The sequence below is a fragment of the Colobus angolensis genome, unplaced genomic scaffold (assembly GCF_000951035.1).
Source record: "Colobus angolensis palliatus isolate OR3802 unplaced genomic scaffold, Cang.pa_1.0 Scaffold8, whole genome shotgun sequence".
Lineage (NCBI taxonomy): Eukaryota > Metazoa > Chordata > Mammalia > Primates > Cercopithecidae > Colobus > Colobus angolensis.
In genome coordinates this window covers 8,747,609-8,773,251 of record NW_012121820.1, presented here as the reverse complement: position 1 = coordinate 8,773,251, position 25,643 = coordinate 8,747,609, and the positions used below count along the sequence as shown (strand labels likewise).

General features: G+C 41.5%; 2 protein-coding genes across 3 annotated transcripts in view; both read left to right on the top strand.

Moving 5' to 3' along the window:
* Positions 1–22,909, top strand: part of YWHAB (tyrosine 3-monooxygenase/tryptophan 5-monooxygenase activation protein, beta) — a 23,407-nt gene extending 498 nt beyond the window's left edge. Inside the window, exons 2-7 of one of the 2 annotated variants that reach the window (XM_011928978.1) lie at positions 1,607–1,701; positions 15,905–16,207; positions 18,366–18,489; positions 19,348–19,511; positions 20,398–20,493; positions 20,776–22,909. In XM_011928978.1, the coding sequence (XP_011784368.1) occupies positions 15,908–16,207; positions 18,366–18,489; positions 19,348–19,511; positions 20,398–20,493; positions 20,776–20,832 (741 nt within the window). In that variant the 5' untranslated portion in view covers positions 1,607–1,701; positions 15,905–15,907 and the 3' untranslated portion in view covers positions 20,833–22,909. The remainder of the gene's footprint in view (positions 1–1,606; positions 1,702–15,904; positions 16,208–18,365; positions 18,490–19,347; positions 19,512–20,397; positions 20,494–20,775) is intronic. The other variant, XM_011928977.1, reaches the window with a different exon arrangement.
* A 1,540-nt stretch (positions 22,910–24,449) lies between these two features.
* The window catches only part of PABPC1L (poly(A) binding protein, cytoplasmic 1-like), a 30,213-nt gene continuing 29,019 nt past the window's right edge, over positions 24,450–25,643 (top strand). Inside the window, 1 exon segment of the mRNA XM_011928976.1 lies at positions 24,450–24,725. Coding sequence (XP_011784366.1) covers positions 24,533–24,725 — 193 coding nt within the window. The 5' untranslated portion in view covers positions 24,450–24,532.

Sequence of the window (25,643 nt, the reverse complement as noted above, 5' to 3'; positions counted from 1 at the left end):
CGGCCCCTCCCTGTTTCCGGGGCCGGGCCCTTTACCTCTTGGAGAGGCCCGGGCCTCCCTCGCCGCCTAAGGTCCTGCTGGCCGGGCGGGGTGCATCTCCGTACTGCGCCGTAAGGGACAGCGGAGCCGGGGATCCCAGACTCTCCCTCACTATCTGATTCGGTCCCTCACGCGACCCCTCCCTGCGTGTTGGTCGGCAAGAACCGTCCTCTTCAGCCCAGTCACCTCTGCTCCGTGCTTTCCGGTTTCCAGAAATTAAAATTTAATCAAACGCGGGTGAGTTTTCTAGCCCCGATCACCCTGTTTGACTCCTCCTGGATGAGTAAGGGGTTTAACCTTGGGAGACAGCAGTGGGGGAACCCCCTCCCATTTTGCAGTAAAACCATTTCATCATCCTTAACTGGTTATGGAGCCTGGCAGGACCCAAGATTCCCTAGGAAGGGAATTGGGTTTGAATCAAGAAAATGTGTTTGTTGGAGTCGGTTACTGAGTCAGGCCGGATCCCCAGGAAAAAATATCAGGGGATGAGAATCGGAATATTTTCCCACAGTATTTACCGTCATTTAATGCCAAATTCTTTTGTGTCTTTACCCCAAATTCCCCCATATTGTGTGTTAGCACGTTTTTGGGTCCGAAATTTGCCCGGTGGCTTCCTGGTCGGGGGGTGGGGAGTGGAGGGAAGAAAAGGTGGGAAGGTGAGTGCATCTTTGCCGCAAATGGAGAACTCCCATATAATGAGGTTTCCAGAGGTGGCAGCCTTGGTAAGCAATTTGCCAACCTTTCTGTGAAATGCATGTCTCTTGTCGTTGCCTTCATTGCATTTCTCTTTGGTAAGGCTAGATAGCATCAGGTCCTGATTTTGCTTACCCTGTGCGGGAGATGGAATTTGGCAAGATGATGCTATGAACATAAAATCAGCCTGCCACGGAAGCCAGAACAGAAAGGTGAAGCACTTATAAGAATATGAAAATTGTCTGCATTTCTCATTCTGTCAGTTCATATGAAGCCAGACACAGATGCAGTTTATAGAGCTGGACGCTGCAGCTTTTGCATTTTCATGTTGGAAATTTATATAAGTATTTGTTCTTGGTGAATTTCTTCTTGACTGCTTCCAGGGTACCCTATTTCTTAGGGATATCTCATTTGTTTGAGCCCTCATTTTTCTTGGATCCCTGTCCTTGGCAACACCAAGTGTATGAGTGTACAACCTGTCAATCTTCTTGGACCTAAGTTAGAAATTTAAGTGTGGCTTTCAAAATGGAAGGCAAATAATCCTGTAGCAACTGCAGAATTATATTCCTAGCCTGCCCCGCCAATGAGATAAGAAACCATTCACCTATCTTGCAGATGAAGTCTTTATGAGAAATGAGGTGATTTGGCCTAGACTCTACACCTAGTTTTTTTCAAATTGAATATCCTCATTCATCAGTAGCAAATATGGATTGCCAGCCCCTGGAGTATGACTCCTACCCTATAATCTTTTGTACATTTCCCGTCTTGCAGTGCTTGTTGTATTGAAGCCATTTTAGAATTGGAGCACTATAGATCAGGGAGGCAGCCTCTATAAAACCAGGCTGAGCAAATTCCCACGATGCTGGTTCTCTAGGCAGAGTCTCCAGAGATTTGGGCCTCTACAAAAAGTGCATTTTGCCCATTTGGCTGGGGATAGAGAAGCAGGAAGAGCACTGGACTTGGAGTCAGGTAAATTTGGTTGAAATCTTGCCTGCAATATTTTCTAGCTTTCTGAATCTTCAGCATGTTAGTCTATGGTTCTTAGTTTTCTTATCTCCAGGGTTGTCATTAAGCCTTTTTTATAAACTGTAAATTGTTAAATATAAGCTTTTGGTTTTTTAATTAGAGTTCACTATTAATGGCTTTTTCTCTCCAGTTAACATCTGATGACACTAAACCTTGCTTTGTACACAAGTTGCTTTCAAAAAATGGTATATTATTATGGGACTTCATTTTGTATGTAGGCAAATCTAGTCTTTCTGAATCATTTTCTCGTCTATATAACGCAAATGGTAATGCAGCTTTGGATATATTTTTGTTGTGACAAGCTCAATGAAAGTAAGCATCTGGGATATAGTTGGGGTTCAATAGATGTTTAACCATTTGCATGAATATACACGTGTATAGATTAGACATAGCATATGTGCTATTCATGGACATCTATATAGAATCCATCCATTTGTGATTTATCTGATGAGGTGGTATCAGACAATTAGTCTATAATAATAGTTACCACTTACAGTACTTAGTGTGTGCTAAGCTTTCTTTTAAGCACTTTAAGCATATTAGCTCAGTCTTCATAACAACCAATGAAAGGTAAGACTATTAGCCCCATTTTACAGATGAGGAAACTAAGGCACTGAGAAGAATAATTTTCCCGAGGTCTCACACACAGCACAAGGTAAGTGCCAGAACCAGGAATGAAACCAGGTGATCTGGTTCTAAGGAATGATATTATAGATTTCTACATGTGGTAGAGATAGCACATGTATATGTTTTATGTGAACACCATTTAGTCCTTAATTTTTCTTTACACCAATCCTAATAAATGTTTGAATGGGAATATTAGCTATTTTTGAAGATAGATACAGGACGATTTATTGTGGAGCATATACCCGTTCTGGCCTGTAGGGATGATATTGCTAGCATGCATCAGGGAGCAAGCTTGTGAACAATCCAGTTTTTCTAGTACTTGCTTCATACTAGGGAGAAAGTCATCAGTTACTTTGGCATAGAATGTTAGGTTCTTCCTCTAAGAGAATTTGATTATGACCATTAATTTTTGTTTATCATACTACTTTATCAGTAGATGTTCAGATTTTTCTTATTTTTGTTGGCAAGGAGGAAATGAGGAAATATATCTACGTTAAGTAGAGAAAAACTTTTAAATTAAAACATCCTGTTGTGCTACCTGCACTTTCGGTGTCAACAAACTGAGTTTTCCTTTAAATGCTGGTACCTTAGAGAATGAACTAAAATTTCCTTGTAAAGGTACTTTTAAGTTCCTTGTTTCTACATTTTTCTAGGGAAAGATGACAATTCAGTAGTTTAAGGGGCAAGAAATTATGGTTGTATAATAGCAACCTTTAAGCTTTAGAATCCTTTTGATCTCTATGTGAATATGATCTTAGCAGTCATCTGTATGTCATGATGGAGGAACTAACGAGCTGGATTCTGAGGGAATTTTTCTAAGGGGAATACTTGAGGAAACAGACTAAAAGTGCTTTCTGTGTCATGATATGTGTGCCGAAGGCCAATCATATTACTTTTTTCTCTACTAAAAGATTTTCTATTAGAGGTATGGTTATATGTATCTAATACTCGTAATGAGATGTAAATGATCAGTGGCCTCAAGTCATTCCTAGCAGATTGTAGGTTAGTTGACTTTTTTTTTTAAATTGTGGCCAGTTCTTTATTATGTAAGTTTTTCCCTTACTGGTTAGTTTATTTTATTGTTTTCCCTAAGAGAACCAACAGGAAGTTATTTCCGAATGGCCTTGACCAGGACAAGAAGATTGAAGGCTACAATAAAGTAGATATGAGTCCTGTCTATTATTATTATTTGCCCTCAGCTAAGAGCTTTCCTTTAAAATTTGACATTTTGATGAGTCTTCGGCATGTTTTATGCTGTTTTTAACTCCGATTTTGTTTTTGTTTTTAAAGGTAGATATGTTAGCTTAATAGGCCAGTTTTAAAATTTCACTGTAACAGCTTTGTATAGTTCTTTTAAAAATTGGCAATTCTCTGTTTTCCTTAAATGAGCATTGGAGATCATAATTAATCTTTAGGAGATAGGGTTACATAAAGGAAAGAGCATTAATTTTAAAATTAATGTTGGTTTAGATCCCAGACCTGCCATATATAGCTGTGTGACCCTGAATGAGTTAACTCTTTGCGTCTATAAAAGGGGACGATGTCACCTGCCTCATAGGATACTTAGGATCAAATGCGTTTCTAGGAATCCCTGAGTGCTTTGCAGGCCATAAATGATGGATGGATATTTTTATTATTTACTAAACAAGTTAGTTGGTTTGGGTTTTTGTATAGTGAACTTTTTATATAGCGAACTGATTGGACTTCTGAATGGAGGAGATGAACAGAAAGTAATCCAAAGGCTTGTTGAAAGTCAGTTTGAATTGGCTGGGCTCAGTGGCTCATGCCTGTAATCCCAGCACTTTGGGAGGCCGAGACAGGCGGATCACGAGGTCAGGAGATCGAGACCATCCTGGCTAACACGGTGAAACCCCCTCTCTACTAAAAAATACAAAAAACTAGCCGGGCGAGGTGGTGGGCGCCTGTAGTCCCAGCTACTCGGGAGGCTGAGGCAGGAGAATGGCGTAAACCTGGGAGGTGGAGCTTGCAGTGAGCTGAGATCCGGCCACTGCACTCCAGCCTGGGCGACAGAGCAAGACTCTGTCTCAAAAAAAAAAAAAATACAAAAAATTAGCCGGGCCTGGTGGCGGGCGCCTGTAGTCCCAGCTACTTGGGAGGCTGAGGCAGGGGAATGGCGTGAACCCGGGAGGTGAAGCATGCAGTGAGCCGAGATCGCGCCACTGCCCTCCAGCCTGGGCAATAGAGTGAGACTCCATCTCAGAAAAAAAAAAAAAAAAGTCAGTTTGAATCTATAAATACAATGATTGGTAGCTGAAAAGTATTAGTCAAAATGTATAGTGTTGCCCCCTGATTAGAGCTGGCTGGGTTTTTTCAAAAAGTAATCTAAGACTATAAAAACAGTCTGTATTTTATAGGTCAGATGTGCACTACCTTCCTCTGTCCACATAGGAGATAATTGCTTTTTCACTTTTTAAGAATGCATCAGGTGATCAAGTAGTCACTCAGTGTGCTAGGCCTTGTGCTCCACATTGGGGGTCCAAAGATACACGTCTGGATTCCTACCTCAAGCTCACAATCCAGCGTGGGAACCAGCAGAGACACTTGCATTGCAGTAAAATGTGATAAGGGCCATTTTAGAAATAGGCATAGGGAAATTGTTATGTGCCTTTCTTTTAAAAATCTTTAAAAAAGCAGAGTACGTGTAAAATAAATGAGGTACATGGTAGGTTTCCCCTCACTGGCTGACCATTTGTTTTTAAGTTTTGTGTGGAATGTACTGTGGTTGCCATTTATTTTGAGTGCTTAATGTTTAGCATCATAAACAGGTTTACTCCTTACAGGAACCCTAGTGAGAAGATTTGCCTATCTTTTTTTTTTTTTCCGCAGAGTCTCGCTCTGTTGCCTAGGCTGGAGTGTAGTGGCGTGATCTCAGCTCAACTGCAGCCTCCGTCTTCAGGCTGTCTCAGTCACCCAAGTAGCTGGGATTACAGGTGCCCACCACTATACCCGGCTAATTTTTTTATACTTTTAGTAGAGACGGGGTTTCACCATGTTGGCCAGGCTGGTCTTGAACTCCTGACCGCCAGTGATTGCCCTCCTCGGCCTCCCAAAGTGCTGGGATTACAGGCATGAGCCACCATGCCCAGCCGAGATTTGCCTGTATTATGGATGAGAAAATAGATTCACAGAGGTCACATAGCCTATGGACTTGGTGTGCGGTACCGTAACTCAGACTGATTGGCTTCCATATGTCAGTGGGCCCCAAACTGTAGAAATCTATTCATATGGTCAACCAATTGGACTGTCTTTATGGATCAGAATTAACATAGTGTCTTTTGGTTTGACTACTTAAAGTCAAGAAGTCAATTTATTGTCATATCTACCGTTAAGTCACATGTGTAACCTTGCGCCTGTCACTTAACACCCTCAGTAAGTTTAATCATGGCTAATTGGACATAATTAGCAGTGAAATTCAACAACTGATAAGAAAGAGGGAAGGGATTTTGAAATAATAGAAATGCAGTTTCTCTCCAAATTCAATGTTCACTGGACATAGTGCTAAGGACTTTGTATTACAGATATGCTGTGTTTTGTTTCCTAACAAAGAACCTGCAAATGTTTGAATGGAATTAAATTTATTACAGGACTCTAAATTTTATGTGTAGAATGGCACACAGATATTTTTATAGTGGGTGTTTTTTAGTGAGTAGTTTTCTCTGAGAGCCAGGAGTGCTTAACTTTTTCTGGGTAACACCCACTAACCACCTGGTCCCACTGACTTTCTCAGTCCCTCCTGCAGTAGCTTGGCATCTGATTTTTCTTCAACAGAGAGACTCCAGAACTAAAACTTCTACTTTACAGTGCTGTGGATGCTCTATCTAGAATGGTACATCTGTGAATGCTGTTCAGAATATGTGATCAGTTCCTTACCCCATTGAAACATTTGAGCCTAGATTTTTCAGATTTTCCTGTCAGTTTTCTTCCTTGTTCTCATTTCTTTATCTGCTTTGGCCTTTGATTTTTATTTCATCTAGAAAAACATACATGCACTTTATTAATAACGTCTCTTTTTAAGTCACGACCTATCTACCTTTAAACCTCTTTCCTCTAATTCTGACTGGTTGCTTTTTTTTTTTTTTTTTTTTTTGAGATGGAGTCTCGCTCTGTCGCCCGGGCTGGAGTGCAGTGGCTGGATCTCAGCTCACTGCAAGCTCCGCCTCCCGGGTTTACGCCATTCTCCTGCCTCAGTCTCCAGAGTAGCTGGGACTATAGGCGTCAGCCACCACGCCCGGCTAGCTTTTTGTATTTTTTAGTAGAGACGGGGTTTCACCGTGTTAGCCAGGATGGTCTCGAACTCCTGACCTCGTGATCCGCCCGTCTCGGCCTCCCAAAGTGCTGGGATTACAGGCTTGAGCCACCACACCCGGCCGACTGGTTGCTTTTCTAAGGAGAGGCATTGTAACCCTTAAACATGTGCTGTTTTTTTTTTTTAATTGATGCATAATAGATATACATGTGCTCTTTTCTTGTGTTTCTACCACTAGAGTTTAAGCTCTCTGAGGGGAGGACTACATTGCTTTCTTTTAAATTCCTCTCAATGAATAATCCAAAGAGTTCTTAGAAATTTGGTAGTTTTTCATTTTGTAGTTATTTCAACACACATTGGATTATATGTGTTACATTTTTGTGAGGTAGCTTAAGAATAAAGAATAAGAATGGCTATGAGCCTTTACTCTAACCAACACTATATCGGCATTTTATGTTCATTATCTTATTTGATAGCTATTAATGTCTCCTTTAAACACTGAGAAAACAGATTCAGATAAGTTGTAATGTTGAAATGTAGAAAAATCACCTACTTTCTCTTTAGAAGCTCAGATGTGTATGTAAGGCTTGCTAAAAGCAGACCCCACCATATATTTTATATGTATAGAGCTTGGGTAATTCCTGGCATATAGTAATGGAGTCCTCATTTGAAATTTCCAGCAAATTATTAAACTCAAAGCTTATTTTAGAATTGAGCATGTTCTTTTCCTTGAAAACAAAACATAGCTGAAAGCCAGTGCTTTTAAAGGCTACAGCTGTCATTTTCAACTCTGTCTTTGCAGTGCCTTTATAAAAAAAATGGATTAGCAATAGGTAGTCTTCATTTTCTTTTCTTTCTTTTTTGATTCTTGTCCTAGGATATCTGCTCTAGCCACTGGGAAATAACTTCTCAGTATTTTGACCCTGACTAGAAAGATATCCCTTGGGGAAGGAATTGAGATAGAGGGGCTAGGCTGTTTCCTAGATCCTCTATTGTCAGCATTTATTATCTGATTTAGGATTTTCTTTCTTTGAAGAAAATCCTATTTTGTGAGTACCTTTAGAATTATGTTTCATAGCTGTTTATCTGCACTCTTGGTTTCTCTTTTTAAACAGAAAAACACTTTTTTTCTTAAAAAAATAAATAGTACCAAGATTTTTTAAAAGTAATACATACTTGAAGAAAATTCAGAAAGATAAGAAAATGAGGATGTAATAATGTTATTACCCAGAGAGAGAGCCAGTGTTAACTAATTGGTGTTAACCTTTCTTTTTGGGTTTGTTTGCTCTTGAGGGGATATTTTACAGAAATAAAATATTATTGTGCAGCTTTCTCCCCCCAGCCCCCATTGCTCTTAAATAAGTATTTTTATGACATTAAAGCTCTTCTTTTGATGGCCACGTAATCTTGTACCATCTATCTCTCCTCCCACCCCCCTTTTTTTTGAGACGGAGTTTCGCTCTTGTCACCCAGGCTGGAGTGCAGTGGCGCAATCTTGGCTCACTGCAGCCTCCACCTCCCGGGTTCAAGTGATTCTCCTGCCTCAGCCTCCCGAGTAGCTGGGATTACAGTAATGCACCACCCCGGCTAATTTTTTTGTATTTTTAGTAGAGATGGGGTTTCACCACATTGGCCAGGCTGATGTGAAACTCCTGACTTCAGGTGATCTGCCTGCCTTGGCCTCCCAGAGTGCTGGGATTACATGTGTGAGCCAGTGCACCTGGCCAATCTCCTTATTTTTTAAACCATTCCCATGTTGTTGGATATTTAGATTTGCTTCCGTTTTTTCACTAAGCAATCTCTGCGTTTATCAACAAATGCTTCCCAGTCCTGACTTGCTGCGTCCAGTGGCTTAGAACAGATTGACAGCCATCATCATCATGTAGGTGTGCTGGAGAGCTCCTGTTCTCAAGCATGTCATTCTCTTCCTGAAATGTGCCCAGCACAAGGAAAATCTCTTGGCTTACTGCAGGGTTGGGCCCTTTGTGGCCTCTAGTGAGTTTGCCTGCCCCAGTATCTTGACGCTTCTGTAGTGGTGCCAGGCCTGATGATGAGACTATAGTCTTTCAAAAACTTTTTAGGAGACAAATAAAGAGTATCTTGCTGACTTTTTTTTTTAGTGGGAACCTCATTCAAAGTCTTGGAACAACAGTAGGTCTTGACTAAAAACCATCATGGCGTATCACTAGAAAATTCAATTAGAAACTAATGGATAAACTTCAGTTACAGTTAACATGTGTGTTCATTTTAACATAACGTACTATCTATACAAGATTAATCTAGACTTTTGCTTTTACTTCTCACAAATTTATATATTTAAAAAGAAAATTCAAGCTTATGGTTTTGTGGGCTACTACAGTGTAATAGTCGTGGAGAAGAATAATAGTACTTCAGTTTGATTTTGCACTATGCATTTTTCAAGGAAGATTTCCACATTTAGTATTCTTTAATTCCTGCCCCTCATCTTCACAGCAACTCTCCTGAGGTAGATGCCATCTTTATTTTATGGATTAGAATGAGATTTAACATGCTTACATGGCTGTATAGTGGCATATTGCGCTGTGTCACACAGTCCTGCTGCTTTCTGACTGTACTACGTATAGATACTCTGTGTTCTTTGTGCTCTCCCAATAATGATTTGTAGAAACTTGATATTCATTTGCATGTGAGTTTTGTGCTTAGTACAGTTGTAAGCATTAAATGTGAAACAAATATGAAGCTTTCCTTTGAGGGCACACAGGTGAAGCTGTAAATGTTACAGTACTCATCTGTATCATAGAATTACATAAAGAAGCTCTAGACTGTGTAATAGGCTATAAGTATATTCGGAGTCATAGGCAAGGTAAGGGCAGTCAGGGAAGGGTTTGTAGCCCTAGATGAATGGGTGCAGTTTGGATAGGCAAGCAGTAAATAGGAGAGCACGCTAGATGACAAAAACAGTTTCAGACATGTTTGAGCATGGTGTTTATAGAGCATGCGGTGCTGGCCAGCCTGAGAGAAAGGTACATGTTGGAGAACAGTGGATGAGAAAGCCAAACAAGTAAAGAGGAGACAATTCATCAGGAATTTGAAAGCCAGGTAGAGCTTAAATTTGATGGAGTAGCCCAAAGGGAGTCGTTAAAAGTTACTAAGTAAGGACAAAGGCAAGACTAGAGGTAATTTAGGAAGAGTAATTTTTTGTCTGTTTTGAGACAGGGTCTCTGTCACCCAGGCCGGAGTGCAGTGGTGCAATCGTGGCTCACTGCATCCCTGGCCTCCTAGCCTCAAGCGATCCACCCATCACAGCCTCCCAAGTAGCTGGGACCATAGGCATGAGCCACCACACCTGGCTAATACTTAATTTTTTGTAGAGACAAGATCCTACTATGTTGGCTGGTCTTGAACTCCTGGTCTCAAGCGATGCTCCATCTTTGGCCTCTGAAAGCACTGGGATTTTAGATGTGATCCGCCATGCCTAACTGGAAGAGTAATTTTGGAATTACTCTTTGAGTTTCAGAGGGCACAGAAATCCAAGGAACTAGGTACAAATGTAATGAAGATTTAATATGCTTGTGAGGCTAATGGGTACTTTGAATTATTTGAGAAAAGGGAGAACTCTCCAACTCTGCAGTTTGATGCTTACATTTCAGGATCAGTTCGTTCATTCAGCAGATACTTACTCCTACCAATTATGTACAGGATGCTGTGGGAGATATGCCCAAGGAGCTTATGGTGTAGGAAGGGAAATAGGAGATACTATATAAGTAATTTTAGTACTGAAGGAACGTGATAAGACATTGACAGATATCAGCGAAATGCTTTGTGAGAATATATTCATCTTAGAGCAATGCTGTCCAGTAGAAATAGAATGTAAACCACATGTAATTTAAATTTTCCTGGTAGCTGCATTAAAAAAAATTTTTAAAGTGAAATTAATTCTGTTTGTTTTTACTTAACCCATTATGAACAAAATATGATTTCAATATGTGGCACTAGCCACATTTTAAGTGAATAGGCACATGTGGCTATGGCTTAAGCAGCTTAAGAAAGGCTTCATGGAAGGGATGGTATCTGAGCCACACTGTGAAGAATCTTGTATGCAGAGTAAATTTGGGAAAAGCCATTCCGGTTAGAGGGAGTGACTTGGTGAGCAAAGATAGAAAAGCGTACTTTGTATATAAGAAAACTGTTTTGGCAGAAACACATATGATGTGGAAGGCATGATGTGGGGGTCTGGAAGATAGACTGACAAGCTTTCACTGATAGGGGAGGAAATCTGACTCTGCTTTTGGCATCAGGGAACTTTAAAGAATTTTGAGCAGGAAGTGACTTGATCAGAGTTATAGGAAAATGGGTCTTATAGCAAAGGCATGGAGGGGACTGTAGATAATGAGTGATTGAAAGCAGTGCCACTAGGGCAAGATTTTGGGTGGGAGATTTATTGTAGACATAGAAATAGGAACAATTTCATTTCTCCTTTGTTTGCTGCCTTCCTCCAAACTGCTGGGTGTTGTGTAACCCATTTCCTGTTAAAATTGGTCTAGTTGCTTCAAAATCCATGTTATATAAGTCAAAAGTTACGTAAGCAGTAGCCATCAGGACATTTAGCTATGGATTTTGTTTGTTGTAAGTTGTTTCTGTATGTGTGTAATTAAAAACATTTGAAACAGATAAATGGATACAGATTTTTTAAAGGTGTGCAGTCTTATCTTGCCATGATGGTTCTCAATCTCTAAGAAATCTTGCAGTAATCTCAGAGAAGCATAAAACAGCTGACCCCAAACAGAAAGGGTACATTTTATTTTAGGAAATAGGGAAGGTATCTTTGGGAGGTTGCATTGAATAGTCCAGATTCTTTGGAGTAGTATGATTTAACTTTTAATGCTTGAGAAGGAGAAAAGTAAAAGGGGGGTAGCTTAATTTCCGGACCTAGTTGAGCTGAAGAGGTTGATGGCATTGTTTAGCAATAGCAATCCTTTATTACTCCATTGTGATACCACATGGGATGGCTTAACTCTGAATTGGCTTTTGGCCAGTACTTTATGATTTGGAGTCATCCATAGGTAGAGTTTCACAGGTACTGTTTTATGAACTTTGAAGTGGGCCTCTAAGTGACTTCCAACTTCGAATTAGTCTACAGTCTGGAAATTTTCTAAAGGTTGTTGGGTCATTGAAAGTTGGCTTCTCTCTGGTGTACCTGGCACGGAACCATGAGGTAGGGTTATTTAATGATGAAGATATTTATTATCCTGCTCTCAAAGACCTTATAGTGAAGAAAGTTAGACATATTGAGACAGTGGCCATCCTTTGGTATCCGGGGGGTGTTGGTTCCAGTACACCCGGGGATACCAAAATCTGAAGATCCTTGTTTATTTTGTGTTTTTTTCCGTCTTTATTTGCCACCACGGTTGGTTGAATCTATGTATCTGGAACCTGCAGATACAGAGGGCCGACTATATAATTTTAAGGTGATAGAGTATTTTTGATGTCCTTGTATTAAAGTAGAACAGGTTGTCTTGTGGTAACCAACAGCTCCAGCATCTCAATGTTTTAACCCAACAGAAGTTTCTTTTGTTTTCACCCTGCATGTCCAATGCAGGTCTGCAGGAGTCTTGCACTATACGGTCACCCAGGGACTCAGACTGACAAAAATTCTGCAGTTGCATGACTGTACCACCTAGAATACATGGCCTTCTCAATGGCTGCTGTAAGGGAAGAGAGCCTGGGGAGCCACATGTAGGATATTCACAGTGTTAGCCTGGAAGTAGCATCATTTCTACTTATCTTTCGTTGGACAGAACTACCACATGGCCTCTTCTAACTGCTGTGGAGGTTCTGGGAAATAAAAGGGAACAAATGGAATGTTTCTTGAGGGTTACTCTCTTTGCCTTAGCTTCATTCTAGTGTTGTGAGTGAAGATGTCAGATGGATCAAAGTGAGACTTGCCTCGCTGAGTGTAAGCTTACAATTAGTGAGCCTCATATAAGACACAGCTCTGCATGTAATTTAGATAATAGTAGGAAGAAAAATCATAGTTAGGAACTGGAGAATTAGTTCTTTCTGAATCACCTAGATTTTGAGTGTATCTTATTGTGCTCCCTTAAAACATTTTTAGGTGATAGGGCCCTGTGTGTAGAATTTCTCTCTTGAAAATACAGAAATGACTTTTGAGGTAAAACCATTTTGTGAGTGGAGGTCATACTTTCTTGGATTTTTTTTTTTTTTTTTTTTGAGATGTAATCTGGCTCTGTTGCCCAGACTGGAGGGCAATGGCACAATCTTTGGTCACTGCAACCTCTATCTCCTGAGTTCAAGCGATTCTCTTGCCTCAGCCTCCCCAGTAGCTGGGACTATAGGCACGTGCCACCACTCCTAGCTAATTGTTTGTATTTTTAGTAGCAATGGGGTTTCACCTTGTTAGCCAGGATGGTCTCGATCTCCTGACCTTGTGATTCGCCTGCCTCGGCCTCCCAAAGTGCTAGGGTTACAGGCATGAGCCACTGCACCTGGCCGAAAATGATTAATTTTAAAATAGCAAAGAGGCCAGGCACGGTGGCTCACACCTGTAATCCCAGCACTTTGGGAGGCCGAGGCGGGCACATCACCTGAGGTCGGGAGTTCGAGACCAGCCTGACCAACATGGAGAAACCCTGTCTCTACTAAAAATACAAAATCAGTCGAGTGTGGTGGCGCATGCCTATAGTCCCAGCTACTCAGGTGGCTGAGGAGAATCGCTTGAACCCAGGAGGCGGAGGTTGCAGTGAACTGAGATCGCATCACTGCTTGCACTCCAGTCTGGGTGACAGAGTGAGATTCCGTCTCCAAACAAATAATCATTTTCAGAGCCTTAAATTGTGATACTATGTATATAGTAATGAAAGAATTTGTTTTAAAAATACTGACATTGGCTAGGCACGGTTGGTCACACCTGTAAGTCCCAGCACTTTGGGAGGCCAAGGCGGGCAGATCACCTGAGGTGTTGGGTATTCAAGACCAGCCTGGCTAAAATGGCGAAAACCTGTCTCTACTTAAAATACAAAAGTTAGCTGTGCACGGTGGAAAGTACCTGTAATCCCAGCTACCTAGGAGGCTAAGGCAGGAGAATCGCTTGAACCCTGAAGGTAGAGGTTGCAGTGAACTGAGATCGCGCCACTGCACTACAGCCTGGGTGACAGAGAGACTCTGTCTCAAAAAAACAAACAAATAAAACACACAAAAAAACCTGACATTACTACTACTGTCTAAAGTAGTATTTCATGTTTTTATACATCAAGATATTAGCGTATTTTTATACTGTGTGGCACAGATTGATATATCGATATTTAAACCAACAGTACATAAAATTAACTCTTCTTGTTTAGTAAATAACTTTTCAATTATTTTATCCAAAAATTACTTATTAAAATTACAGACTGCACTCTGTAAATGGTGATTATTGTGATTATTGCAGTGGGGAATTGACTGTGGTGAGTTGATAAGACATATTCACTGATTGGTGTATGGATTTGATAAATTGATAAACTGAAGTCACTAGGATTTTTGTCTATTTCAGAAAAACTTTAAATGAACTCAGTTATGGTTCAGATGAATTCAGTTATGGTTTCAAGTTCTGTTGCTCTACATCTTGTTATATACCCCTTTCTCTTGCAACCTATACCATATACAAAATTAGTGCCTGATATTTTTATATAATGCTTTATATTTTTCAAGGTGCCTTCACATGTATCAGGTCTTTTGTTCCTCATAACAGGCCCACTAAAAGAGTTGGTAGTGTTGTTTCTTTTTTTTTAGAGACAGGGGTCTCAGTTGGTTGCCCAGGCTGGAGTGTAGTGGCACAATCACGGCTCACTGCATCCTGGAATTCTGGGCTCAAGTGATCCTCCCACCTCAGCCTCCTGATTAGCTGGGACTACAGGTGCACACCACCACACCCAGCTAATTTTTTCTTCTTTTGTAGAGATGAGGTCTTACTATGTTAGAGACTAATTTGCCAGGATAATCTTGAACTCCTGGGATCCCAGGCTTGAGTCACCACATCCAGCCCTGGGTAGTGTTCTTATTGCCGGGTAAAGAAACTGAAGCTCTCAGGTTAAGTGATTTAACCAAGGTCATGCCACTTGTAAGTAAGTAGCAGAGCTAGTGTTAGATAGAGCCCAAGTCTGACTGCCCTTAGTTTATGTTCTTCCTGTGCAGTGTGTCCTAGTAACAAAGTTAGCAGATTACAGAAGATATGAGAATAATCTTTCCCATCTTTCAGGTATCTACTGCTTGATGGGTGCAGCCAGATAGATCATTTAAAATCATATCTTTTGCTTCAGGATTGGTTGAAGCAGTCATCATACTTACTTTTTCCTGTACTATGGAAAAAACAGGGTTATTCAAAACCAGAGTTCCTTACAGGACAGTGAAAAGAGGACTTCCTGTATTACAGGATATAGTTGGATTAAAGTCATTAAAACAGACAAACCAGACAATTACTGAGAGAAGTCAAGGACATATATATATAGTAAGTATAAACTTTTTTTTTTTTTTTGAGACGGAGTCTCACTCTGTTGCCCAGGCTGGAGTCCAGTGGCGCGATGTTGGCCTACTGCAACCTCTGCCTTCTGGTTTCAAGCGATCCTCCTGCCTCAACCTCCCAAGTAGCTGGGATTACAGGTGCCTGCTACCGCGCCTGGCTAATTTTTGTGTTTTTGGTAGAGATGGGGTTTCACTGTGTTGGTCAGGCTGTCTCAAACTCCTGAGCTCGTGATCTGCCCGCCTCGGCCTCCCAAAGTGCTGGGATTACATGCGTGAGCCACCGCACCTGGCTAGTAAGCATAAACTTCTAAAGAAATAGTTATTAAGCAGTCTCTATGTGCCAGGCAGGTGAATTAGGCTAATGGAAGAAAACAAAAGCTCTAGAAGCAGAGAGATGTGAGCTGGAGTTCTGGCTCTCTATCATCTATTTGCATATTGCTCTGGGCATATCACTTGCCTTCCCTGACCCTCCATTTCTTCACCCATAAGAAGGGGAAAGGAGTTGTTACGAACATACCTACTCTGTGGGACTTTTGGGAAGATTACTTGACCAAAATAATATAAACGCCTTAGCAAAGTACTTAACCCTAGAAGTGTTTAATATATGATCGGTATTGTTGATGGCATTTGGAACGAGATGTTTCACATTTAGTATGCCACTATCCAGATGGGTTGGAAGAAGATTCACACACATGTTTCCTGGGCCGCGAAGCCTGACATTTGCTCTTTCTTTTTCTCTTGCTCTTGTTCTAGGGAATGACAATGGATAAAAGTGAGCTGGTACAGAAAGCCAAACTCGCTGAGCAGGCTGAACGCTATGATGATATGGCTGCAGCCATGAAGGCAGTCACAGAACAGGGGCATGAACTCTCCAATGAAGAGAGAAATCTGCTCTCTGTTGCCTACAAGAATGTGGTAGGCGCCCGCCGCTCTTCCTGGCGTGTCATCTCCAGCATTGAGCAGAAAACAGAGCGGAATGAGAAGAAGCAGCAGATGGGCAAAGAGTACCGTGAGAAGATAGAGGCAGAACTGCAGGACATCTGCAATGACGTTCTGGTAAGTGGCCAGTGCTTCTGTTTTGAACAGTGGTTTCTAAATAGTATTAATTTAATGTATAAATGCAGACTCTCAAAATAGCTTATGAGAGAGAAGTGTCTGAATATACTGGAAAGCTGCCAGTGATTTACAACTAATTTTTAAGCATATGATATAATTTTTGTCACCTATTGCCTGATCAGAGGTTGTACATCACTTCTGAGATACTTTCCTTTCTTATCAAAAAGACCTGTGAAAAACAGTGACATTTATTCAGCATCCCTCCATCTTATAAAATTGAGGCCAGATAGACAGGATTTTAATAGATACAGCCACAGATAGGCTATTGTGTTTATTAGTCAGAATAGTGATGTCATCACCAGTAGGGGAGGGAGATGAAAAAGCTGAGCTGCCTTTCAGCCTCTCCCCAGTCATGCCTTCACACTGTAAGCACTGTCCTGCTTTGGTCTGAAAGTTAGGCACATCCATCAAGTTGGGCATGCATTCCAGAGCCAAATTCAGAGTGTTTGGGGCATTCTCCTCTCCTGTATTTTACATAAGCCTTAGTCAGATGATTGATTCCCTCTGCCCGCCACTTGGGATTGAATGGGAAGGGTACGTACTCTAAAACAAATCATAATCATATTGCCTTTCCCCCACATCCTGAGCCCATTGGGAACTTTCTTTTTCTTCGAGGTGAAATCAGGTAAAAATGAACAGTGAGGGCTGCTTTGAAGGGAAAAGGAATTCACACTTGGGGACCTACCTCCTTCCCTGCTGGCTGCCTTTCCTAGTTACTGCCCATGACTGCTTTTGAAAACCAGTACAAAGCGTGTCAGCCATCAGGCAGTACCCCTTATCCCTAACCCATTAGGAGTTACACACTGTCTGTCTACAAAGAATATTAAAACGACTACCGCCCCCTGCATCGTCTCACTTTGGTTGATTAAATCCCCTTATAACGAAGCTTTGCATTGAGCTTCTCTTTTTATTAGACTCATGGCATAAGAGTGTCATGACTAAATTTGTTGCCTGTTGGTAATTTGGGGGTTTGTTAATGGTGCACTAATTCCTGAATGTTAGGTACATCTGGTATTCAGATGAAGTGTGTCATGCATTCCAAGGGCAAGAAAGTTCCATAATTCATGAAATGTAGACCAACTTTTAAGAGCATCTGAAAGAATGTGAAGAAGAGCTTGGTACTTACTGCCTCTTAACCAGTTTTTCAGGATGCCACATTCTAAAACAACTCTTCGAAAATATTGCTCTGTATACGAAGCTTGGACTCCTTCAGAACTACTTTTGTTGTAAGCATAAATGTTTAAAGGAATTTATTATTAATAGTATTAGCTACTCTTTGAGTGCTTACTACGTGCCAGGCAACGTGTTAAGCGCTTTATGTATGTCAACTTACTTATCATTATAACTGCCCTAGAAGATGGCTATACCCTAGAAGATGACCCTTCGTATAGCTGAGGAAACTGAGGCTCAAGGTGATTAGGTAATTTGTCCAGAGTCATACAGATACAGATAATAAGTGGCAGAAGAGGGATTTCTACCCAGGTCAGATTGACTTTAAACTTAGTTCTTGGCAGTTTTGCTGTATTATCACCTTTTTCCTAAGGAAAGATTTTTTTCCCCCTTTAATTATAGAAGTAATACCAGTTTATGGGTTTAAAAAGGGTGGGGAGAACAAGTCAGAAGAATATAAATAAGAAAGTAAAAATCACTTCTAATCTTACCACCCAGAGAACCATTATTAACATACTCCTTCCAGGCTTTTCCCTTATGTATTTGTGAGCATGTACACATATGTATCTTAATGTTAAAATAGGATTCTTGTGGTATTTATAATCTGCTTTTTTTCACTCAGATTTCTTGTGAGAGCCTTTCCATTACCTGTGTAGCTCTGCATCATTTTAAAGGCCTACAAAGCATTTCATTGTATGGCTATACTTTAATTATCCCCTATGGATGGCCAAAGTGATTTTTAAAAGAAGAAAACAGGCATCTGCTGTTATGACCTGGGCTAAACAACATTTAGTAGCTTGGATGAAAATTGGTGTTTTTTTAATCTTCCAAAAAATTATTTAGAAGCAGTAGTGTTTATTTTGAATCTCAAACATAGTTTTAACATCTTGTGAATAATTCTAAATTCTTAATGTGGATCATTTTTTAGGAGCTGTTGGACAAATATCTTATTCCCAATGCTACACAACCAGAAAGTAAGGTGTTCTACTTGAAAATGAAAGGAGATTATTTTAGGTATCTTTCTGAAGTGGCATCTGGAGACAACAAACAAAGTAAGTAATATCTTTAAAAAGAAATTTGACCAGTAATGGAGCCAGTCTTCGTTTGCAGGGACTTGTAACAATTTTGCTTTGTCTGTTTGCCCTAGACACCAGTGTCACAGTACTAAGAATTTAAAAGACTACAGCATTGTGATGAACGGGGTCATGAGTGGGCAAATAAAAATTTATCTGACAGGGAAATATGGAGGGCATTAAAAATCTGGTGTGCAGTATATTTAAAAAGATCTTTATCTTGAGTATTTTTTGTTAGCTCTCTTTTTAGTGGTGAAACTTGTTATACTGGTGGTATGAAACTACCCTAGTGATGCATTGCTTTTATCACATGTGTTACTGTGATGGTGATAATCTTAACCACACTTTATTAAGTGCCTATGTGCCAAGTACTTTCGAGTCTCACTTTGTCTTCACACAACCTTACGAGTTAGGTGGCAGGCTGCCCATTTTTCAGATAAACTGAGGTTTATGGAGGTTTTTACTTGCCCAAGCCACAGACCGATGGAGTAAGAGTTGGGAATTAAAGTTTGGATCTATCGACTCTAAAAAGCCTGTGATCTTTGCACTGGAGCATATTGTTTTTCACATTCTGTATTGTTAAAGGTTATAACTGTATTTCTTAACTGCTTTAGTAGACTTTGCCATAATTGTTTTCCCCCAAAGCATTTAATATACAACTTGGTTTAGAATAAATATCTAACAAATGTATAACTGAATGGCAGAGACACTGACACCTCATTTGCTAGAGCATTGCTCCTGCCCAATTTGGGATTAAGAAAATAATTTGATAGTTGGTCCAGTGTGTGATACCTATGAAAGAACCGAGCCTTTAATATTTTCATCTTTATGTTACAGCCACTGTGTCGAACTCCCAGCAGGCCTACCAGGAAGCATTTGAAATTAGTAAGAAAGAAATGCAGCCTACACACCCAATTCGACTTGGTCTGGCACTTAACTTCTCAGTCTTTTACTATGAGATTCTAAACTCTCCTGAAAAGGCCTGCAGCCTGGCAAAAACGGTGAGAAAGACCCTTTGTGGTATCTAACCATTGCAAAACAGTGCTTGTGTTATTAACTTCTTTTTATTCCTGAACATACTCATTGTCTTGGACTTTTTTTGAAAGATTTTCTGGGGGTGGGAGTATATCTTTTGTAAGATAAATACAGATCTGTTACAGATCTGTTAAATTCATTCTCAGTACCTTCTGCTGACTTTTGTTTGATTACTGTGTTTTGGGGGGTGGTTGTAGAAAGTTCCAGGTGAATGTAGTTAGTTGTTTCAATATATAACCAAGCTTTGGGCCTTGGTTATATATTGTCATTCTTGTACCAAGATTTGAGATTATAGTTGTATAAAAGAAATACCACATTCTTGTTGTGTGTTGGATTACCTTCCATATTCTTCCGTTAGCCTTTTCTACATATTTTTTGTAGTCTCTCAACATGCACACACCTTTTTAAAAAAATTTTTATTCGGGAAAGGTGCCTTAAAGTTCATCACTTAAATCAGATTTAGTGATGGGAGTTTCACTGTATCCCTTGAGTTCTAGTTTAAAACAAAAAAAAAAATTTTTAAATAATTTTAAATAGAAGATTGCTAGAAATGTCTTTGGTAATTAAAAAATACCATGAGTTTGCCCAGAATGACTGTGCTAGGGTTAGCAGTAATACTGCTTACTTACTAGGTATAGCAAAGTTCTTATCTGGGAATTTCTGTCATTGTTGGTTGGTGCTTTGTAAACATACCTTATACTTTTGCTGGAAACAGCTAACAGGGTAATAATAGCCTAGGTTCCTCCAAAGTACTGTACAAGAAGATAAATTATATTCACTTAGCAGAAAAAAAGTGGGTTAAACTAGCTCCAGAGAACTTGTGAATTCTTTGCTAAAGGCTCTTTGTTTTAGGCATTTGATGAAGCAATTGCTGAATTGGATACACTGAATGAAGAGTCTTATAAAGACAGCACTCTGATCATGCAGTTACTTAGGGACAATCTCACTGTAAGTACTACTTCCACAGGGTTTATAGTCTCTGTCGTATTCACCTACTTATTAATCATTCACTATTATCTTCAAGAGGGGATTTGTGCCCTGTTAAATACACAGTTTTAAGTTGTTAAATTTGTTATAAATGACTGCTGAAGTTTTGACCTTTGCAGTCATCCCTGTCTGCAGTGACACAGGAATAATTTTCACCTGTTGAGATAAGATTATACATATTGGACCACCTACGTAGGCAACTTTTAGTAGCCCTGCTTTGATTATACTTTCTTTCTCTTGCAGCTGTGGACATCGGAAAACCAGGGAGACGAAGGAGATGCTGGGGAGGGAGAGAACTAATGTCTCTCGTGCTTCGTGATCTGTTCAGTGTCACTCTGTACCCTCCACATATATCCCTTGTGCGATAAAAACAAAAAAGAAAAAAAAAAAAAGAATCGTACGTCGACTTTCGATTTTTCACAGCCTCAGCCTAGGAAAAATGGTTCATGGGATAAACAGCTGGTATTTGTATCTAAAACTCAGATTGGTCACATAAATGCCACGGCATTCCGAAGTGTTGATTTTGATTAACATTGACAGGATTACTGTGTGTTTAATTTTTTTAAAACTGAACACTGTGATTATGGGGTTTTGTAATTTAGCAGAACTCTTACTGGTAGAAAAAATAGACCTGAATTATGTGTAACTTTTTGGAAAGTTTAATCTGATATCAAAATAATCATTGAAATACAATTCCATTGTAAAGTTGTACAGAAAGTTATAGAGATTATATTGTGATGCTGGAACTTGGAGTGAGACACACATCATTTGGCATTTGAGTTTAATGGTAATTCTCAGTAATGCTGCCGTTGTTCGGAGCTTAAAGACACTTGATCTGTTTGGGCTGTTGCCACTTAAAAGTTCATTACCACAAATGTCCACAGTGTCTTCCTCTGAGGAAACTCGAATCCTGAAATGGAAATTCTTTGTGGCAGATAACTGGCTTATGACACCTTGAAAAGTTCGAGTGCTCATATAACACACCCGACTGAACCCCCTTTCCTACAGCAATATGTTCACTATGTTACGAATTTGCAACTTGTGCTTCAATAGTGGAATCTATTTTCATTGTTAACACTGAGCTAAAGAAAAAAAGCCGTGTGTTTTATGAATGACCTTATCTGTTCCCTGGATAATACCTTTAAGAATAATGTCCTGAGTCAGGCGTGGTGGTGCGTTCATCTAGTCCCAGCTGTTTGGGAGGCTGAGGCAGGAGGATCGCCTGAGCCCAGGAGTTTAAGGCTGCAGTGCTCTATGGTTGCACCTGTGAATTACTGCACTCCAGCCTGGGCAACATAGCGAGACCTCATCTCCAAAAACAAAAACAAAAAAAGGAATGACGTTCTGTAGAGATTGCCTTTCACTTGAGGAGTACTCAGTTTTCAGGTTCTTCCTAGCTCGGGGCTTTTAAATTTTGAAATCTATCCATTCATTCCCACCATCCTTTTTGACTATTGACCTTGGTTTTCTCTTCTGAGTTTCTGTCCCTCTGCTTCCTTACTTTTTTTCTTTTTTGAATTCTATCTTTATCTGTCTTTTGTTCACTTTTTAATGCTATATATGGGCAGGGGTGAGAGACATTACTGAGCACCTTGGTGAGCAAGCCTGGCTTTAAAGAGTTGAGAAGAGCTTCTGGCACCAGAGCTCTGTCTTCCTCCAGTTCTCAACACAGTGTTGCTCTTCAGTCATACCAGGATCTGAATCAAAAAAGCATTTTTAAATATCCATAATTTCTCCCTGTATTGAGGCTGGCCCTGATCATGCTCTTTGTGCCTGTCACCAGGTCTCTCACGTGCACTCATCCAGCTCAACGCTCAGATGTGTTTAAGGAGACCCTATATTCAGGGAAGTTGCGTGGATACTGCAGTGGAGAGAATTGAGAATAGTCAGGCCTGTCAGTCTCACAGGATCACCCCTCTACCTTTACTATTCCACCTAGCTGTAGAGTCTATCTGTTTGTCCATCTGCTGAAATGAGAAAGGAAAAATTTATGCACTGATTTAAAACAAACCAAAAAAAGAGAAAAAAAAACAAAAAAAAAATCCCTCCTTTCTAGCTGAACAAAAATGTGCAGTTAATACTTGGCGCTTGAAAATGCAGTAGTGAATGTGGAACCAAGCCTGTCTGTATATCTGGTAGCTCTCTTCTTGCTTTGTTTTTCCTTACCAGTATTCTGCCTAATGTTTGCTTCTGTGATGGTTATATTGCCTAGCAAGCACACCCGTGGTTGTGAAAATAGTATAGCAAAAAAGAAAAATCCCTGGTTATTGATGTACTAGATTTGTGTATGTCTTTTAAACAGTTCTAGTTTCACCTTACACAGAATAATCAGGAAAAGTGTAAAAATTCAAAAGTGAAATAAAAATTTTATCAGTTAGTTGCCTGTGAATTGATGTGTCACCACCATCTGTGTTGCTACCAGACCTAGCTAACTATTCTGATCACACTTATTCTTAACTCTCTTTTCTTTAAGAATAGGCAAACAGTTTTATTTCATTATTTAGGACCAGAAGTCAAGGTGTTATACAGGGGAAGAAATTACCATTAATTAAACAGCCTCTTTCCACCCGTTACTTGGTATCTCTCTACCTTCCATACCAAACCATGCATGTATTAGGTCCTCTTTAGTGACTTCTAAGATTTCGTATGGACAGTTATTTTGCATTGTATTCAAGTCCCCCATCCCTTCCCCATTTTTTAACCCTGAGATACAACCAAGCCAGTGAAATATGTAACCTATGGTTGCATAAGGCTTGGTCATCACCAAGCTGGCATCTCACCTGTCCTCATACTGTATGGTGGCCTGCAGAGCTGGTTCCTCACGGGATTTGCCCTTTCTGGAAACACCCACACTACCACAAGGAGAGAAAAATACCAGGATAGAGAGCTCTTTTTTAAGCCCAAGATTAGAATTAGTGCTTCCTTGCCACCCTGAGGCTGGACAGCCAAATGGGCACCTTCTGTCCCTAGTTTGGGAGCTGTTCCACCTGTTGAAGCCACACTCAACCAAAGGTTAGTGGGGGCCTACCTGCTTTGTTGGATCAGTGAGACCAGGAAAGTCCTATCAGAGGAAAAGTGAAGTATTGGTGTTCAATGGAGTAGTTGACTTGTTTTTAATGTCCCTATGCCACAGATAGAGTGATGCTGCAAGCTCAGAATGACAGTCTTGCTGTTTAGGTCTTGCTCTGCTATTGGGTCCCAACTGTCCGCATTTAGGCTGAGCCACAAGTAACTCAGTGAACCTCCCTGGTATAATGGATGTGTAATGGCTTAGCAGAGGGACAGGGAATATCCCAGGAAGGGGTCTTGGTAACATGAGCCATTACCAAGAAAGGCCTTAGTGGTCTCCAGTTCTCACCTCCCAAAGCCATTTCCCTCCTTGGGGAGAAACGGTGGGACTGGATCAGGGTCCTTGGAGGAAGGCATCTTCAATGGAGCAGGATAAAATTCCACCTTCAATGGAGCAGGATAAAATTCTCCACACAAGCTTTGAAACAGTGGCCTGTTCGGAATTAACGCAAAAAGCGCGGTCTGGGTCTCCTTTCATTCTTGTCAGGAGGGAGTCATTCCCGTTTTACAGAGAAGGGAAACGGGTTCAGAAAGACGATGACCTATTCCGGGGTTAGAATCCAATCCCCTGCGTCCTTTCCTCGGCCCAGTCCCGGCCTTTTTAAAACGGGGGATTTTGAGAGCTCCATTCAAGTGCGCGCAGCCCTGCTCAAGTCCAGGTTGAAGGCTTTTCCCGCCTTCCAGGGCGGGGTCAGAGGTGTCCCCACCTGTAGCTTTTAGATCCCCAAGTGCTTGCAGGTGGGGTGCGGGCCCAGGCGGGATCCCGGGGAGGGGCGTCGGAGCGCGCCCACGATTGGTGCGCAGGGACCCGGGGGCGGTAAAGGGAAGGGGCTGGCCCGCGCCCGGCAAGGAGGGCTCCCGCCCGCGTGAGCGCGGGGCCGCTGGGTGACCCGGCTCCTGCTTGCCCCGCAGCCCCGGCTCCCTGCCCACTATGAACGCCAGCGGCTCGGGCTACCCGCTCGCCTCGCTCTACGTGGGCGATCTGCACCCCGACGTGACCGAGGCCATGCTCTATGAGAAGTTCTCTCCCGCCGGCCCCATCCTGTCCATCCGCGTGTGCCGCGATGTGGCCACCCGGCGCTCGCTGGGCTACGCCTACATCAACTTCCAGCAACCCGCGGACGGTGAGCCCCGGGAATGGGGCGGGAGGGGACGGACCGATGGACAGGCAGGCGGACAGACAGAAGCCGCAACTGGGCCGCTTGCGCTTTAATCTTACACTTTGCAGCCGGGGAAACTGAGACTCAAAGATAAGGCGTTGGCAGAGGCCTGGGCCCTGAGACGGGAATTGGTAATTAGTGTGGCTTACTGCTATTCCTCTACAGAGGAGAGAGATTAGGGCCGAGTGAAAACAGATACAGGCTTTGAGGGATCAGGCGGACCGGAGATAGAAGCCCAGCAGCTGTGTGACTCTGGGCAAGTTACTCGACCATTCTGAGCTTCAGATGCCTGTCTGGAAATTGGGGGTCCTAGCCGCCTTATAGAGTGCTTGTGAGGATGAGAGATTCAAAGCACCTGGTGAGGAAGATGCCCAAGGTGACACAGCTGGTGAGCGGGGAGGCAGGAGAGCCCAGCCTTGGGCTCAGGCCTTTCCCAGCGCGACGTGAGATCCACACTGGGTGCCTCTACCTGCACAGGCTCTGAAAAACCGCTGCCTCCAGGCCGCAAGGCCGCTTTCTCAGAGCTGATAGCATTGATTAGAGCTTGTCCTTTGCACTTCTGTTGAGAGTGGAGGGATGAAGGTAAGAGCACTGGGTTTCAAGGGCGTTCTGCCACTAGGGTGTGAGCTTGGGCAAGCCTTCACCCTCCGCACCTTTTCATTTGCAAAATGGGGCTAAGGCTTTTTCTCCAATAGCGTAAAGAATGGAGAACTGGTGTCTATGAAGTTATCTCTTGTATCGCTTGTTACCTCGTAAACGCTCTTAAGTGATAACCTTAAAAAAAAAAGCCCGGGCGCGGTGGCTCAAGCCTGTAATCCCAGCATTTTGGGAGGCCGAGACGGGCGGATCACGAGGTCAGGAGATCGAGACCATCCTGGCTAA